The sequence below is a fragment of the Durio zibethinus genome, chromosome 17 (assembly GCF_047325235.1).
Source record: "Durio zibethinus cultivar Kanyao isolate XHJ-2024 chromosome 17, ASM4732523v1, whole genome shotgun sequence".
NCBI lineage: Eukaryota > Viridiplantae > Streptophyta > Magnoliopsida > Malvales > Malvaceae > Durio > Durio zibethinus.
The window spans coordinates 24767871-24786854 of record NC_143178.1 but is presented as its reverse complement, the minus strand read 5'-3'; the positions used below and the strand labels follow the sequence as shown (position 1 = coordinate 24786854).

Below are 18984 nucleotides of genomic sequence, written 5' to 3'. Positions count from 1 at the left end.
TTATACTCCAAATAACACAGCAGGGAAGCTTATCGGCATCATGAAATATTCAAGACATTAATGAGCAGCAATATGCCACATAAACTAGTAAAATGGCCTTTAACCATATCAAGGGATGCAAGAAACTCCGTTCCAGGGGTCCCCAAGAACAATTCTCCAGCCAGACACGTCGAACCCCTTAAAGTACTGTAACTCCTGTTGAAGTTGGGTTATGCTCCATGGTGTGGCTCCGAAACTTTCCAGGTTATTTTCCATGTTTGTTTGGTAAGTAATAATTCCAGGAAAGATCAACCACATATAATGACAGATTCATGGTTTTGCACACGTATTCCACTTTTGTGGGTGATTGTATTTGGAATTTGGGGTCCGGGGTCTGCAGTCTTCACCATGAGTACTTCAAATATGCAAACTCCCTCTAACCTTTTGTGACAGCCTACATATTTTGCAGTAAATTATACTTGTTTGGATTTTCTTTACATTAGGAACTCTATTCTTGAACAGATAAATTACCTGCAGACAGGATGATGACAGGAGAGGAAGGAAAAGCATTGCCTCCATTCATCTATGCAGCTGAATGATCAAATATACATGGTGCAATTTATGAGGAGCAAGCCTTCAGTCTCCCTCGCAAGCTCCAACGAGGGAATATTGGAAGCCTTTGAGGGAAACTGGAACTTTCGCCAATTTCTTCAAAAGTTACTCAGACAAATTCCTGCATATGTATGCTTAGTTGCTTAGACAAAAACATGAACCTCCTGTGGATTTATATAGAGCTAATTGCCCTACATCCTTGTTCATTACTCCGTTGACTCTTGCGCGCGAATAATTAAAGCTTAAGCAACATAAATCTGTCTCTCTTGTTGAAGTATTTTGTGTCAACTTGTTGGATCTGTAGCCTTCAAATCTTTTGAGAATAAAAGGATTAACTTAGTTAATTGACTCATTCCATGCTACATTATTCTTTTGCAGGTCAACCTAGCACGATAGTAGATATTAAGTTTTATTTTTTTATACGAAAGAAATCTTGTACCAAAAATAAGAAAAAATTGCAAATGCTTTACTTTGAATATCAAATCTGTTACATGTCATCTCTCAACGATAGTTGTATGAATCAATTGATTTGGTCATTGATTCAATATTGAAATTTGGAATAGAACCACTGCCAATTGACAGATTCCCACAGCTCTCCATTTTCAAATGGGGTAGAGCTAACAAGTGGATGGTGCAAAGCGTTTGTACCCCTAGATTTGAAAAGAAAAGGGCATATCTCCCTTCCATGTGGGCAACTTGTATTTGACACTTTCAAACAATCAATAGAATCTTACAAAGCTCAGGATAGCTTTGTTCAAGTAGCAATCTAACCATGAAATGTAATTCTATCAAAAACTGGTATAATAACAGTTATATTATCAACAATCCCATTAAAAAATGCTTTGTTCTTAACAAAGAACCATTTACTTAGAGCTCAGTTACTAACCATTTTCACCACAAAATAATGTATATGTTAGATGCAGATCAATTGTTCTTCTAACCTATAACTTCAACAAATCAACATCTATGAGGGGTCCATCATCTCTTGCATCTGACTCAAACACAATATGAACAAAAGCGAGAGAGAGGCAAAGGAAGAAAAAATGGATAGTATCATATACCTATCAACTTCGAAGTCAGACATCATACTGCATATATACCCGATTCTTGACATTTAGTTGAGATAAGCCTGGGGAAATTTTGTTAAACTGCAAAATTATGCACCCCATTCTCTGAAGGGGAATTATCACCTATCATATAGCTCATATAATCATCTTATGTGTTTAGTTATCTTATTATCGTTGTATACGTTATCAACTCTACTTTCCCTTCTGCAATAAATATAAGGCCACCAGGCCTGACTGCAGAACTTCTCTAGGCAAGCTCTAGACTCTTTTTCATAGCCTCATAAACCAAATATGTAATGCTTGCAGCTGGGACAACCTTGAGAAGATTAGGAAAGAGTCCTTTGTAGAAACCTCTATAACCTTCATTCTGAAAGGTTCTCCAAAATACATCGGACATTCCCTTATACGCAGCTTCAGAGGTACTACATTGAGCTTGCAGTCTGGGGGAAAAAAAAAAAACCCCTCGGCAATAAGCAAATATAACAAAAATGTGGACACAAAACCAAAACCGGTATATTATGATGTGGATGAACCCAAATTACAAGAAAAAGGGCCTCGAGCACATTATAATCATACCTCGTTCTAATAACCTGCAAAGGATAAGCACAGGTTGCTCCTAGAGCTCCAGAAATTGTTCCACAACCTAATTGTACAAGAGGACCAGGTTCTACAAAAATGAATAAGAGTCATCAGAAAGCAATTTGAACAAGATATCCGGAAGAAAATCCCAAGTAAATGAAAAAAAAAAAAAAAGAAGCAAGCCCAAAACACAGGTGGGTGGACAAGTACCACTATCTTGAAGAATATACGTCCTTGAAAAATCTTTCAAGGTGTCATAGACAGCAAGGTCAATGCCATTATATGGGATAATCCCAAGAAGAGATGGCACAAGACCCTTATAAAATGCTCGAGGTCCCTCCCGAACCCATATATCCTTGGTTAGTTTCCCCAGCTTTGGAGCCCTTCCACCTTCAGAAGCATAAGTCTGTAACCGAGTTTTTACAAGATCCATTGGGTAGATAGCAGATTGTGCCACTGCACCTGCTACGCCACCAGCAATAAATCTCCCACCGGCACCTATATCACCCTTATTGTCCCCCATACTGTCTCCTATTACATTCTTTAACATTTCATATGCATAGAACTTGATAGCACTTTCAGGTGCTACCTTCACAACATTTAACCCATTTCCTCGGAAGAACCCCAAAAAACCATTTTCCTTCCATATCTTCTTTACGGTTGGCAGAATACAAGCACGTGTAGTCTGCACTTGCAAAACCACCTTCAGGAGATCGAGAGGGGCAGTTGCAGTGCGAGAAGCTGCTCCTGCTATTCCTCCTGCAATAAAATATTTGCTTCTTTTAACATGTTTATTGATGCCTTCAGGAATAACAGCATGTTCTCCAATATCTACAAGGCAAACCCTTTCCCAATGGTGATAGATGTTCTCAATAGTAGCTTCATGAGGATAGAGTAGAAGGAAATCTCTCCATTCTTCAAATGTTATAATTCCATTGTTGTCCTTATCAACATGCTCTACAAATCGTGCAAGTTCCTCATCATCAATTTGAATCCCTGCAAATACAATCTGCCAGGGCTTATAAGATGAAAACAACTATTTAATTGCAGCCATGGGAACTACCAGCCCTTCCGCATGAAGCATTTATAAGAACTAAATCCGAGAAGTCATGATGCACAGGAACCATTATGTATTTTCATAGGATAGAGGGTAAATTCAACCAGAAAGCCCACACAGTACACCATAGGTCGATTATTATAGAAGCAATCCAGAATTTCCCAATCTCTATAAATCCCAAATTATGTTCCAAAAAGCTTAGAGGTATAAATCATGGAGGGTAAAAAGGAAGCACCAAATTCATCAATAGCATGCACAAGTCCAAGTCTATGACATGTTTACTCATTATGTAAGAACACCAATTGATACCTAAATATATTCCAAGAAGAAACTCTCTCAAACACCCAGCAAAACAAATTGGCACATAATTTTTATACTGACAAGAAACTGTCTCAACTATCAAGCCAAACAAACTGACACATAAGTATACCAACAAGACACTGTCTCAAATATCAAGCCAGACAAACACTTTCTGTCAATGGTGGCAAACCTCCCTAAAAAGCTCACATAGAACCTTTGTTGCCAAACCATAGGATTCACCAAGGTACCTCAACAAATACAGATGCATTCATAAAAGAAAAAAAAATCACAGATTCACACTTAACATAGATTTTAGAGAAAAGAAAACACTCATTAGCAGCTTCTCTAAAAGAGAATGAACCTATAGTTCAGATTCTGCTCACCAATACTTTGATTTCAGAAAAGTTTGAAACTAAAAGAACACATCTTTGAACAACAACACCAGATTCAAAAATACATCCAAAGTCCTTTCTTCTTCTGTTGATTTAAGAACTGAAACAAGTGTAATATATCCACAAAAAAGGAAACTCAAATGGCATGCGGAGCTTTATACTCTCATTATCTTCTGATGAGATAATTTCAAAGAAAGGCTTTGCATAACAAACTGGTGGAGGCAACTTCCTAACACCTAAGTACAACCTATTCCAAATTCCTTTAGAAATTTGAACAAGACAATACATACCCACAACTCTATATTACCAATTAAAATACAGTTCTTGTTAAGCTCTACAATGATCACCAATGTCAAGGTTTATCTTTCTGTACTGCCATTTGTGTCAAAACACACAGGTATCTGACAGCAAGTGTAAGCCATTCCATTAAACTTCCATTATATATAAGTTTTGCGATTACATGACATACAGTATTAAAAGAACAATGTCACACCTGGTAACTGTATGATCCAATGCATTTATCATAAATTATTTCACAAATTTTACCTAAAAAACAGCATTTCTTTGAGCCAAAGGCTGTCTCATTCAAGCTTATCCTCTAGGCACCTATACCAAAATCTCAATATAATATCTAGACAATGGTAGAAGTTACACGTGTTTCAAACCAACCCCTCCCCCCCCCCCCCCCCCGCCCCCAAAAAAATAAAAATAAAAAAAATAAACACCAAAATATCAGAGTGATTTCAATCTGCTACCAACAAAAACTCGAAAAAATGTACTTCTGTACTCACCCATCCTTAAGCACAGCAGTTAGCCAATTGGTAAATTATTAAAACATTTTATACAAAGTAAGAAAAGAAATTCTAGTCTTTAATTAGTCCGTCTGCAAATAGTTATCAAACAAGTTACCGCACCAGATATTCTCTTCCAAACAACACAAACATAAAGGTAGAATTCAAATTGCAATCCAAACCAATGCTTTTGGATGAATTACTACTAATGCAATCTACTTTCCTTACAGGTATCTAGCAGCTGTTCGAATTACAAGCAAGGCAAAAGCAAGTTCTCCTACCTGGCAATGATTGAAAGTGCTTCTAGTGAAAGGGACATTAAAAAGATCAAAAGCAACATACAGGTTCTCAACTTATAAGCAAATAACTACAATTGTTCAAAACTTTTTAATGATTTCACTATCAACCCAATCAATGCTACTACCTCAACAAACCAATCAAACATATCAAGGCAAGAGAAACAAAACTGAAAATTGTTATAAATAATAATAAAGAGCATAGCATACCAGCCTTAACAAGTGCATCCCAAAGCTCCTCAGGCAAAATGCACCCATTATGTTCCACATCAATAGCTTGAAAAATCCTATAAAGCTCAAGCTCCTTATCATCCATATACCTCTTAAACTCTTGATAATCCACGCGCCCATCTCTGTTTGCATCACAAACTCTCAATAGATCGTTGGCGTACTTATACTCGGACGGAATCTGCAAAGCAGAGAGGCCCTTTTCGATCTGAGCATAATCCAAAAATCCCACATCGGCTGCATCAAAAAAACTGAACAAACTCCGAATCCTCGAATCCCTTTCTTCCTTGGTCTCGTGTAATGCCAAGAGAACATGATCCATTGAGACAGGTCCGGGTTTTTTGATAGGGTTGCTACATCCGGGTATGGATTTTGCCTCCATTCTTGGCAAGCCTACATGCTCCACCCCCTGCCCTGCTGCCCCGGACATAACAATACAAACGACAACGTTTCTAATTACCTTAGCAGATTTCACCTATGTTTCTGTGAATGCTGTCTCTTGTGGGTGTTCTTCTCTGCAAACATGGAGGTTTGGAAAGAAAGAGATCTGTTTTATAAAATTGGAAACAATAAAGAACAGGACCCCCTTTTTTTTTTTTTTTGAGAGGGAGGGTAATATTCCCAAGAATCAACTAAAGGAAAGGATCCAAATGTTTGACTAGAATTTGTGAGAGAAACAAGACAAAAGACACCAACTTTCTTTGGTTGGAGGAGAGGGGTGGTCAAAAGGAACGAAATTTAGAGTCAAAATTCCAAAGCAACAGCTTACTACAACGGGAAGTTTGGACATTGTGTGGGATCATATAAAGATATGCGTTAATGCAAATCAATCAAATCAATTTTCAGTTAATAACAAGTTGTCTTTAAATAAAAGAAACAAATATGATCATGTCCTCGCAAACCAAACAGTGGGACCATCAAAAGTGATGCTTGAAGCCTCCAGATAAGCGATATTCGCATCTCTTATTGGACTGACTTCTCATGTATCTTGTATTTAAATAAAAATATAAATGTGATCGTATTTTTGTAAGTCGCTAATAATGTGCGCATCAAAATAAGTAAGATTCATATCTTGCATTGAGCTAATTTTTATATAAAAAAATTTGGATGTGTATGGTTTATATGAGATTTCATATAAACTCAAATTAAATAATTTTAAATTAATAAAGTGTCCTTCCTAAAAAAAAATCAAATCTCTTTAATGGGTTTTGAACTTTTCTAGGATCAAAATCAATCGGGGAAACAATCAAACAATATCACAGCAGATTGAAACTAAGAAAAAGGGGAGAAGAGCCTAAAGCTCTAGATAATGAGGTAACACGTACTGGCCCCAAAGCTTTGCGAATTCCCTTTCTTTTTATGGGCTTTGAGAGCCTCAGTCAGGATCAGAAACAGAGAAGATTCTAGAGAGGGTCTTTTGGTTTTTTTCTTTTCTTTTTAATTCATATAACTTTGGTTTCCTCCTCTATCCACACAGGGCTACCAGAGAAAGAAACAATTACTTCAACTGTTATCAAGATGTCAACTTTACCCTTTGAAAGAGATATCCATGGCTCAAAAAGGCAGCAATGGGGCTTGCTGACAATCCCTCTACATGATTTGGCCTACATTTGCATATGCAGAAGTGCAAAAACAATTACATTTACATATGCAGAAGTGCAAAAACATGGTCTAATTTTTACAAATTTGTTTCCAAACTGGCTTCCATACCATATATGGAATGTTGAAAAGACAAAGATTAAGGCATTATTCATATGCCTCTTTATCACTACTTTGACAACAACTTAGTGGAATTCTTAGATACAATAGTACACACACCAAAGCTCATAAGAACATATTTCACATCACAATTGCCTGATAGCCATCTTTTCTCTCTTGTTTAAGTTGATAACCAATGGCGATAGTGATAACTGTTACCACACCCATCAAAGCTACCGCGACCCAAAGGATAGTTAACGGTGTAACACTGTCCTGTGTCTGCATCAGATCATAGTTTCATAAAAACATCAGAGGTTTAATCTAAGTTGTTCATATAATCAAGAAGCCTTATTCAATGAAACCAGTGATGGTATATTTGTGAATTTGCTTAAGAAGACTTATCTAGTTGGATTAATGAACTTTCTTCTGAGAATTAGAAACTTACTTGAACAACAGTGTGTAAGGTGTGCATTGGATTGGGCAATTGGTCCGCAACCCAAATGTTGAAGACCCCCATGACTCCACTGTGAGGTCGGATATTACTGTAATTAGAATCCATAATCAGTGTCTCCCCCTTAGATATCTTGATAGTTCCTGGTTGAGGATAGCAGGTGGACATTCCTACAATGTAACCAGCTTCATTTCCTGCTTCCTCCCCCTCCCCATAAATCGGTATTGAAGAACACAGAAGTTGGCCATCCTGAATTAAACACATACCAACAGTTAGACAGGCATAGCTCATCATCTGAAGAAGACATCAAATTACTGGACTTCACCAAATGATCATATTAAACATCTAAATTTCTTTGGAACGAGAAGTGGTTAACATTCTTATAATATATTTCAATACCTCTCTATAGAGAGCAGAACCAGAGCCCCCTGCATGTTGGTGTGCAACACCATATATGACATAACCACTAAATGGCATGTCAAGGCTTAACCTTTTGGTGTCAATGCAGCCATCATCGGCCAATCCAGTGGCACGGCAAGATTCAACATCATATTCCACCTGCATCAGAAATATTCAGCGACTAGATATTTCAGAAGAAACTTTTAGTTGACAAAAAAAATTGTTGCAGCACATTAACAATTCATCTACCTCACAAGCATGCTCAGAATTAATCCCTGTTGAATTACTAGACCTTTTCCATCTATCAGTAATGTCAAATATATAAATTTTAAGAGGCAAAACAGAGTTATCCATATTGACCCACTTCACAGTGTATCTAAGGTAAAGGGCTCTTCTGACTCCCTGAAACCCTTGTTTCAACCTGCATTGTGTGCCATCGTAGCAACATAACAAACCCCCTTTGTAGTCTGGCATCAAAGGTCTTCCAAATTCATCCACTGTAACGTTATACAGATCACGCCTGCATTCCGTACATCCCAACTTATCCTCCACACCCCTTGTATCAATTGCATGAACATTAATCATCCATCTTTCCTCAAATCCAGAAGGAATCTCAGGAGGGTTACCAATTTCAACTCCATAAGGATCCGGAATATAAGTTTCCGTTTTTCGTACCTCAGACCCAAAGCCAAAGAACTGATCAAACGTTCCATCCTGACAAATCCCACTATTTCTCCCAGGAATATAATCTGAACTCTTAAGTTTGTTATTGTCATTAAACTCTAATAATTCCACGGTACCTTTACGTACATAGTATCTTCCAACGATCCAGTGATGAAGATAAGTCTCATGTAGCGGAACAGAATTACCTGCCTCATCAACCACTTCTGCATTAAAACTTTTCAAGGCAACATGACCTTTTGGAAAGTCAACATTGTAATAGTATCTATTTTCCACTGATCCTGGTCCGAGCACAAACTTAGGAGATAGAAAAACAGCAGTTTTTATCTTATTTTCATTTCCCCAAAAGGCTTGTGAACATGGTAAACTCAGTGTCACCAAAATTCCAACCAAAAGTAACCATCCTGGATTATAACCTTTCATTTCCCTGTCATTTCAACATCTTGGGTCAAAACATATGCAAGATTATGTATGGACAATTTAAATAGAAGCTTGAATACTATAGAAACCAGTATAGTAATAACTATATGATGCAACTCTAAAGCACACGTGTGAAAACAGCAAAATTGCTACTGGACAGTGATTTCTTTCCACAAAGTTCTTGAGAATGGTTCTTTGTGATCAACCAGTTTTTAAAATTGAGAAGGGTCATTCTTAATCATTCACCATCAGCCAATTTATTTTGCTATCTTCAGAATAGAACTGGAAAAAGAAAGGGAAGAAGAAAGCAACGTACCTAAACGTTCTGAGACTACTTCGTCACTCCCTTCAACCACCACTGCGGGTGCCACTCGTCTTGAACGATCGAGTTATGGCTGGACAAATTTCCACACTTTAATTGAATGTATAGGCTAAGATACAAAGACAGGAGTGTAAGGGGCTTTGGCACCTGCCTTTTATAAGAACATTGCCAAAGTGATTTACGCCATAGACGAAACTTGTATGAATATTGGAATTTCTTCGTGCCAAGGACAAATATAGGATGCATAAACATCAGCCATGACGCTAGTTTTTTAAGGGTTAAAATAGACAAATGGGCATCCAAAGTACAATTCTGGGTTTTTTTTTTTATTATTTTGTTAAGGTAATAATTATAAAATATTATAAAAAGTATGTTGAAGTTGTTGAATGAATGAAAAGAGGGTTAAGAGAGTATATAATCTTCATAATTCGATTAAAATCAAATTAATTGATCGAGTAGATTTAATTTAATTGATTATTTAGTTATTAAATTAATTATAGTAATTAATAAAAGAATTTTAAAATTTTTTTAATTTTTTATTAATTCAATTCAAATTTTGAATAAAACTAAATTTTAATTAAAATATAATTAAATCTTAATATAAAACAAAAAATATATAAAATAAATTATTTTATTTCATAAATTATTAAAATTTTTAATATAATATTTGAATATTTTGTTAACTAATTTTATTTATTTTTAATATAAAAATTTAAAATATAACTTAATTTAAATATATTTATTATTCAATTAATAAAAAAATTTAATTGAATCAAATTCGATCTTATAATTTTTAAATTAATAAATTTAATTTGATTAACAAAAAAAAATTAATTTAATTAATTTAATTTTAAATAATTTGATTCAAAATTAATTAAATTGTTTAAATACACGCTTATAAATAAAGAAAGTATGAAAATGAAACAAATTGAAAGATTAATCAAAGGATACCTATTTTATTTTTTATAATGCCATGGGGATATTTTTTATGCTATTGGGTATATTGAAATGTAGTGACTAGCATTATGAAATGTCTCATTAGAATTTCATTAAAAACGGTCCAATGTCATAAAATATTTACTTAAATATTAATGATTAAAACATAAGATTTTATAAATGAATGATTAAAATAAAAATTACAAAAAAAAATTAGTTGACCATTTAACTTTAATACTCATAACCTAACAAGTTTGTTAAAACTTCAATTTGCATTGAGAGTGACTCCCTTATTGCTTCTTTTTTTTTTTTGTTTTTTTACTTTTTTATATCGATAATTGTATTAAATAATATATATATGTTTTCTTATTCTTGTCCGCCCGCTAAATTTCAAGTCGAAAAGACAATGTCACGGGTAGTTAAAACAGATAAAGAAGAGTCAAATTAAATATTCAGTTCAGGGTTCGAACATGTGTCGTTTTCTGGACAGCATCTTCTTCTAAGGCAATCATAGAAATAAGTTTATTGGACGGCACTATCTTATCTGTTGGGACGGCAACCGCGACTATTTAATTGAAGTATCTGTTAGGATGGCAATCGTGATTTCGATTGGCGGTAAAATTAATTTGGATAATAATAAAAATAAAAATAATTATTATTATAATTACTAATAAAATTTTTTATTGTAATTATGATTAAAATATTTAAATAAAAATTTAACATTAAATAAATTTTATTAAAATTAATATTTAAATTTAATTGATGATATGATAAATTTAATTATATTATATAAAAATTCAATAAAATTTAAACTTATGATTAGATATTAAAAATAATCTTTGATGAAATTATATAGTTAGATTGATTAGGTTAATTTTGAATAAAATTAATTAAATTAAATTATTCATTTATTTAATTAAAATTTTAATTTTAAAATTTAATCAATTGAATCAAATTAAATTTTTAATTTTTAATTTTTTATATGTGAAATAAATTAAATAAAATTATTTTATAAAAATATTAAATTAATAATTTTAAAAAAATAAATGTATTATTTTAAATTTATATATAGATTTTATTATATTTTAATTAAAATTTTTTCAAGTTACCAATTAATTAAATTAAATCGATCCAATCTATTAATTTGATTTAAACCAAAATTTGAGCACCTTTGCTGGGACACATCACACAGACACGGGGTGAAACCTGTTTGCAAGGGCTGCTTTGCTGTCCGGTCTCTTGAAACCTATAGATAGAACTGCTCTTTCAAAACAATGTCGATATTGCAGTTTCAGCACCTGGGATCCAAGGAAGTAACAAAATGGATTGAAGTGAAAATTTAGAGAATGTAACACAACTACAAGAATGATCCTGCAAACTGCATTCACAGAATTACTTGCATTCATTCACCCTACAGTGGTATTGTTGAGGCAAAAGTATAAAACCAGCAAGTACTGCAATTCCAACCACAATTGCAACAGGCAGTGCCCTGCTGCATTCGTCTCTTTTCATTTGTTCTTTTCGTGGCTTTTATGCTCACAAGACAAGCTCTTCCCTGCACTTTTTTTTTTTTGTACTTTCCTCGTCTTTTTTTATGGGTTTCCTTAAGACATTTTTTGGTGCCTATTTTTCTTGAAAAGGGGAGTGAAAATTCAGCTTTGACCTAGCATTATGAATATGGAATGGAAGAAATCGAGATTTCATGAATGGTGGAAATGAGAGGAAACTTCGGACTGTGTGAACATTGACATTTTCTTGCACAAAGATGAAAAAGACACTCAATTTGCTGCCTATACAAACCATAATAATATTCTCTCTCATGAACCAACTGGAAAAGTCTTGACAGCAAGGTTTATCCACACAAAGATTATTATTATTATTATCCTATAATGATGCAGTTAATGGAATGAATTAAAGATTGGGCAGTCCTGAATTCTGAGAAAACATACAAGGAACAATCACAAGTCATGATGCTAACGCTGCAACAAAAGACTGTATATTCTAATGCATTTTGGCAGAACTAAGATTTATATTTTGAATCTGTGGCTCAATTACACAGATAGATATTTAAATATTTTGATAATTAATTTTATTTAGTTTTTTTAAAATATAAGAAATTAAAATTTTAAAATATAATTTAATTTAAATATATTTATTATTTGATTAATCAAAAATTTAACTGAATCAATCTAATTAAATTTAAGTTGTTAATTTTTTAAATTAATAAATTCAGTTAAATTAACGAAAATAAAATAATTTAATTTAATTAATTTAATTTTAAATAATTTAATTTAAAATTAATCAAATTGATCGAATACACACTTATAAATAGAGGAAGTATGAAAATGAAACAAATTAAAATATTAATCAAAGTATACCTATTTTATTTTTTTTATAATGCCATTGGGATTTTTTTTTCTTTTTTGATATGGGTATTGATATGTAGTGACTGGCATTACGAAATGTCTCATTAGAATTTCATTAAAAACGGTCGAATGTCATAAAATACTTACTTAAATAGTAATGAGTAAAAGATAAGATTTTATAAAATGAATTATTAAAATAAAAATTACAAAAAAAATTAAGTGACCATTTAACTTTAATATTCATGACCTAACAAATTTGTTAAAACTTCAATTTGTACGTAATATTAATGAGTAAAACATAAGATTTTATAAATGAATGATTAAAATAAAAATTACAAAAAAAATTAAGTGACCATTTAACTTTAATATTCATGACCTAAGAAATTTGTTAAAACTTCAATTTGTTCTTAAATATTAATGAGTAAAACATAAGATTTTATAAATGAATGATTAAAATAAAAATTACAAAAAAAAAATTAAGTGACCATTTAACTTTAATAATCATGACCTAAGAAATTTGTTAAAACTTCAATTTGTATAGACGGTGACTTAGTTTAGCCATCAGTGGACTTTAAGAAAGGCATAAACGTCATAAGATGACTCTTATTGCTTTTCCTTTTTTTTTTTCTTTTTCTAGATTAGTAATTACATTAAATAATATTCTTTTTTTTCTTATTCTTGTCGGTCCACTAAATTCAAGTGATGCATCTTTTTCTTTTTTCTTTTTTTTTGTATCAAGAGAATAAAATTTTAATATAAATAAAAAAAATTGATTCGAAATCAAATTTTTGATATCCGCTTAAATGTCTTTAATCACTAAACTAAAGATTTGAGAATAATGCATCATTCATCCCGTGTAGTTAAAATATTTAAAAGACAAGTTGAATCAATAATTCAGAACATGTGTCATTTTTTGGACTGCATTTCTTCCAAGGCAATCATAGTAAGGGGGCAAAATTTTGAGAACGGATATTTGATTTTTCACATTTGATATAGGCTAATTTTATTACATAAAAAATTGATAAATTTTTAATAGTATTCAAAATTTTGAAATCAAAATTTTTTTTGGTGATATTTAAATATTTTGAGAGAAAAAGTTATATTATTTTTAAATTTAATTTAAATAAAAAATTATAAAATAGATGTTATCTTTTTGAAAAATATGTCTGAAAGTAATTACAACTCAATTATATATTTTTTTGCTAAAAAATTATTTTTATTATAATTAATAGCAATTGACATTAAAAAATACCTTAAATAATCATTAAATATTTCGTTATTTTTGTTTGCAATACATCATTTAAGGTATTTTTTTTCTAAAAACACCTTAAATGATCATCAAATATTTCATTTTTTTATTGTAATCTATCATTTAAGGTGTTTTTATTGAAAAAATGCCTTAAATGATTTTTCCATAAAAACGCCTTAAATGATCATCAAATATAGCATTTTCTTTTTTAAACACCTCAAATAATCATTGTCTCAATTATTTAAGGAGTTTTTCTAATTGAAATGCCTTTATTGATAATTTAAAATAAATCTTTTTATTTTTATTTATTAGAATGTTATGACATAATCCTTTTCAGACATGCCTATAAACAAATGATTAAAGCATTTGTATGAAAAAAAATCACCTTAAATAATTATCATTTGAAGCGTTTCTTTCAACTACTGCCTTAATTGTCTCATATTAAAATTTTTTTCCCTCTCAATGATTGTGTTTTAATAATATGAACGTTCTAAGATCTAATCGTAAAGCAAAAGAGCCTATAATTTATATATCAAATATGGCATTTGTATATATGGAATGCCTTATTCGAAGTCTTCATCATATTTCAATAACCAATAAACCTCTAATTTATATTTCAACAAATCTCAGCTCATAGCATTTACTTTTCTTTTCGAAAAAATATCATCTTCCTCATCTGTCATTTAATCTTCATCCTATTAAGTTTATCTTCATTTGTTACACAAAACGATGTGTATACTTTCTGATTGATAGTGTATAATTAATGTTGCCTTCCAATAAACTTATTTTTTTATTTTTTTAAAGGTTGTTTAGATATGGATTTAGTTTTCTAATATAAACGTCTTGTTTTGTGAGTAATTGGTTTTAGCTCCTTTCAATCTTCCAATATTTTGTTTGTGATTTATATTATATTTGATGATGTTTGATAGATTCCATCTACCATATGCCAAAATTTGCTTTCCATTATGTTTTTAACTTTAACGATATTCTGTCTTCTAAATTATTATGGCCTGTTTATTACTAAAAAAGAAGATGCAATTAGTTACATTGTTATGTTACATTTAAACTAGATGGAGACTTTCTTGTATGTGTTATATTTTGTTACTATAACTTTATTAAATATTAATGTAAGAAAATGACATAGACTATCTTATAGTGGACCATCTTATGATAGGTTACGTATTAGGGAGTTAAACTTTAACGTAATGGTCTTTAACAGCAATATACAATGTGTAAATAATACGAGAATAGACAAAAAAGTTTTTACAAAATTGTCATTTAATAGAATAAGGGTTACAATCATTTAAATATATGTCAATAGAAAAACTAGTAATTAGCTTCATCCACATCATTGCCCATCATACATAAAATAAGGTTATGAAGCATCAAATGGCTAGATTTAAAAAGATGATTAGTAGACAATTTCATTATGTGTTCAATTCTGTTTTAAGATTGCATAAGCTATTGTTTAAAAAACCCAAACCCATACCAAAAAATTCAATAGATAATAGATGAAAATAGTTCAAGGGTTGTTTAAATACATTATACGGGACATACATCAAAGTCAACGTAGACACAGTTGACAAGCCTAGATACAGGACCAGAAAAAATGAAATTATTACCAATGTTTTTAGTGTTTGCATCCCAAATATGCAATTCATATATGTTCTACTGCGATGAGAAAGTTTTGTAGTAAATGACAGAGTGTTAAAGGATGTCATTACATGCAAGAATGGGTTAAGGATCCTACAAGAAATTATTTTATTTATATTCATGTAATGTTAACATTGAGACACCTTATTTCCATATTTTTTAATGTTGTTAAGCATTTTAATAGATAATTACTATTTGTGTGAAGCTAGATACACAAATAGAAAAGGATTCTTGGCACCTTATAGAGGCCAACAATACCATCTTAGTGAGGGCAAGACTTTAATCGATGATCCTATAAAAATACTTTAATATAAAACACTCTCAAACAAGAAATTGTATCAAGAGATGTTTTAGTATATTAAAAGCTAGATAAGTAATTTTAATGGAGAAGTCATTTTATTCAATTAAGACACAATATATAATCATTTCTACTTATTACTTTCTCCATAATTTTATTAAGTTTGATATGATTTTTTACCTTATTGAAAAGAATGTTGCTGAAGGAAGTATTTCCCAACTTGTTGAATCTGAAAATCAAAATTTCATTATGCATGTTGAGCCATCTGATTCTTAGACTCAATTTAGAAATAATCTGGCTAATGAGATGTTTATCCATTGGTTACAATCATAAAGATAATAATATTATATATATGTTTTGTATTTTATTATTTGTTTACCCAATGGTTTTTATTGTTTGTACCATATATTTGAGTGAATCCAATAATTTGCTTTATATCAATGTTGAATACATATTTACAATATATTTAGGCATTCATTGATTGTCTAATGAATATTACAATTTGGAATACACACTTCTTTTTTTAATTTTCATGTGTATTCATTTATTTCATTCCCCTTATTGTTTTTTATTTACTATATTTATATTGTTTCATATTGTCTAACTATGTGATTAGGAATTGAATATGTCTTCTTCGCGTAGCAATCTATCATAATCAATTTGAGGCGTCTCCAAAAGAAAATTAAAGAGTTCAAGTGTAGGTAAACCATTCATGGACTTGATAGGAAGATTTTCATCTGGTTCAATGCCTACATTCTTTGGCTGAAAATCTTAGATACATAGCAAATAATAGGACATTTCGTGTCAGATATCTAGGTTATATTAAACGATTGCTGAAGTAAATTATTCCTACTTTATAACTTAAAGTCACCCCTCATATCAAATCCAGGGTTAAGCTGCTTCAGAGACAATATCATGCAATTTGTAATATGAAAATTTCTAGTGGATTTGAATGGAATGATCAAAAAAAATGTATCACAGCTAAGAAAGAACTGGTTAACAGTTAACTGGATTTAAATTTAGTAGCAAATTCATCCTAAAACACAATAAGATGGTGTGTAACAATAAGGTTATACAATATATAGTCATCTATACAAGCATAAAGCCAATCATACGAGATAGGTTACATGCTATTTAAGGGTATGGTATACATAATGTCTGGCAACAGCATATGACATGGATTACAAAATTTATTATAATTAATCTACAAAAAATTATTAGGTGGGCTATATATGGTTAAAAAGCTTATCAAGTTTAGTTTTTAATGCATTAAAGAGATATTAATTCTAAATTGGATATCTTGAGATATGACTATTTTAGTAAAAAAAGCTTAGGCTGCTAGTATTAATTAGTTGAGTTAATCCTTGAGTAACTTAGTTGATTTTTGTATAAATGGTGTCAAAAATGATTGATTAATTTCTAATGTGTTGAAATGATTTTGAATAGGCCATTAATTATTTTAGAGGAAAAAAAATAAATGATGAAATCAAAAAGAGGTAAGTAGAATCTCACATACTTTACTTGTTTTTGAATCTATGTATATATGTATGTTTCTTAATGAGTAAATGTTTTATTTTTTTATTTTTGATATATAAAAATAGGATCAAGCATATGATTATTTTATGTTTTTGCTATGCAAATGATGGATCATGCTTATGAATGAAATGAGAAAATGATTTATGCTTAAGGAATGATTTTATGATAGTTATGTTTTTACATCTCTATAAAGTGAAATCATCGACACTAGAACTAGTTCTACGATCCTAGCTAATGGATAATAGTAATCAGTATAGATATGATCATGCAGCCTTGTTAATGGGTTATAGTAGTTAGCATAAGGCCTTGGCTAGCGGGTTATAATAGTTAGCAATGCTTATGACGATAAAATCATCGATACGACCCATGTCACAGGTTATAGCAATAATCATAGCTAAGGATAAACGAATGATAATGATGATTTATGTTGATGATGATTTACAATGATTTTTAAGGATTAATCCATGATTTGGTTTGATTATGATATTTGAATAATAGCATATTTTACAATAATTTATGAATTGACATGTTTTGACATTAATTTATGAATTTGTAAAATGTTTGACAGAACGATGATCTTTAAAATATTTTGACATTATGATTTGACGAATGTTTTGAATGATCTATATGATATATATGAAAAAAATGCTTGATCCAGTAAGGTGTGTGAGCTTATACTTGCTCATTCTCTTTTTACTTTTTCTTTACGGATGATTGAAAAGATAAGTTTGCTTACTCTTGATAGAAGCTAGAGGATCAAATTAGAAAGATTATCGGGGCATTAGAGACATTGTTGGCTAATAAGATCCTATGAAATGATTTTGTATTTGTATTAGTTTACATTTGAATATATAGATATTTATCATTAGTTGAATTAAAGATGGATTTTACATAGCAAATTATTTTATTAAAAAAATTTAAAATGGTTAAGAAAGAAGGCTTCATATTATTTTTGGATTTTACTTTAAAGTAATATGGTCGTATTATGTCTCGGTTTCGAGGCGTGACAATTATTAAAAGAAGTATTTCTCAACCAATTGAATCTGAAAATCAAGATTTGATTATACATGTTGAGCCATTTGATTCTTGGACTCACTTTAGAGATAAATTGGCTAATTAGATGTTCATCCATTAGTTGCAATCACGAGGATAATAATATTATGGATATGTTTTGTATTTTATTATTTGTTTATCTAGTGGTTTTTATTGTATGTACCATAAGTTTGAGTGAATCCAATAATTTGCTTTATATCATTGTTGAATATATCTTTACAATATAATTAGGTGTTCATTGATTATCTAATGAATATTATAATTTTGAGTACACATTTTTTTTTTAATTTCCTTGTGTATTCGTTTATTTCATTCCCTTAATTATTTTGATTTACTATAGTTATATTGTTTCATAATGTCTAACCATGTAATTAGGAATTAAACATGTTTTCATTACGTAGTAATCCATCACAATCAATTCAATGCATTTTTAGAAGAAGCTTGGATAGTTCAAGCGTCGATAACCATTCATGGACTTAAGAGAAAGATTTTCATCTGGTTTTATACCTGCATTCTTTGGTTGAAGATCCTAGATGGAGAGCAGATAATGAGATATTTCGCATCGAATATCTAGGTTATATTAACTAATTGCTGGAGTAAATCATTCCTACTTCACAACTT

The 18984-nt window shown here is 31.0% G+C and overlaps 2 protein-coding genes across 3 annotated transcripts; both read right to left on the bottom strand.

The window, feature by feature from the left end:
- Positions 1–1624: 1624 nt before the first annotated feature.
- Positions 1625–6104, bottom strand: LOC111285432 (calcium-dependent mitochondrial ATP-magnesium/phosphate carrier protein 2-like). Of its 2 annotated transcripts, none has more exons than XM_022874888.2 (4): positions 5284–6104; positions 2448–3233; positions 2235–2325; positions 1625–2098 (listed from the first exon to the last, which is right to left on the bottom strand). In XM_022874888.2, the coding sequence occupies exons 1-4, from the start codon at positions 5729–5731 to the stop codon at positions 1906–1908; spliced, it is 1518 nt and encodes a 505-aa protein (XP_022730623.2). In that variant the 5' UTR covers positions 5732–6104; the 3' UTR covers positions 1625–1905. The 2 variants fall into 2 exon arrangements, with proteins under 2 accessions (XP_022730623.2, XP_022730636.2); XM_022874901.2 differs by having other exon boundaries at positions 2448–3246; positions 5284–5426.
- A 758-nt stretch (positions 6105–6862) lies between these two features.
- LOC111289907 (uncharacterized) lies at positions 6863–8969 on the bottom strand. Its single transcript, XM_089745847.1, has 4 exons — positions 8099–8969; positions 7850–8008; positions 7445–7699; positions 6863–7278 (listed from the first exon to the last, which is right to left on the bottom strand). Exons 1-4 carry the CDS (start codon positions 8951–8953, stop codon positions 7141–7143), a joined length of 1407 nt encoding a protein of 468 aa, XP_089601973.1. The 5' UTR covers positions 8954–8969; the 3' UTR covers positions 6863–7140.
- Between the last annotated feature and the right edge of the window lie 10015 nt (positions 8970–18984).

Excerpts from the sequence above, each read along its gene's own strand:
- LOC111285432 (XM_022874888.2), bottom strand. The coding sequence starts at position 5,731 with ATGTCCGGGGCAGCAGGGCAGGGGGTGGAGCATGTAGGCTTGCCAAGA. Across the intron at positions 3,234-5,283 it reads GGATGCACTTGTTAAGGCTG|GGATTCAAATTGATGATGAG; the intron begins GTATGCTATGCT and ends TTGTATTTGCAG. Across the intron at positions 2,326-2,447 it reads GTATATTCTTCAAGATAGTG|AACCTGGTCCTCTTGTACAA; the intron begins GTACTTGTCCAC and ends TCATTTTTGTAG.
- LOC111289907 (XM_089745847.1), bottom strand. The coding sequence starts at position 8,953 with ATGAAAGGTTATAATCCAGGATGGTTACTTTTGGTTGGAATTTTGGTG. Across the intron at positions 8,009-8,098 it reads ATTCTGAGCATGCTTGTGAG|GTGGAATATGATGTTGAATC; the intron begins GTAGATGAATTG and ends TTTCTGATGCAG. Across the intron at positions 7,700-7,849 it reads GTTCTGCTCTCTATAGAGAG|GATGGCCAACTTCTGTGTTC; the intron begins GTATTGAAATAT and ends TGTTTAATTCAG.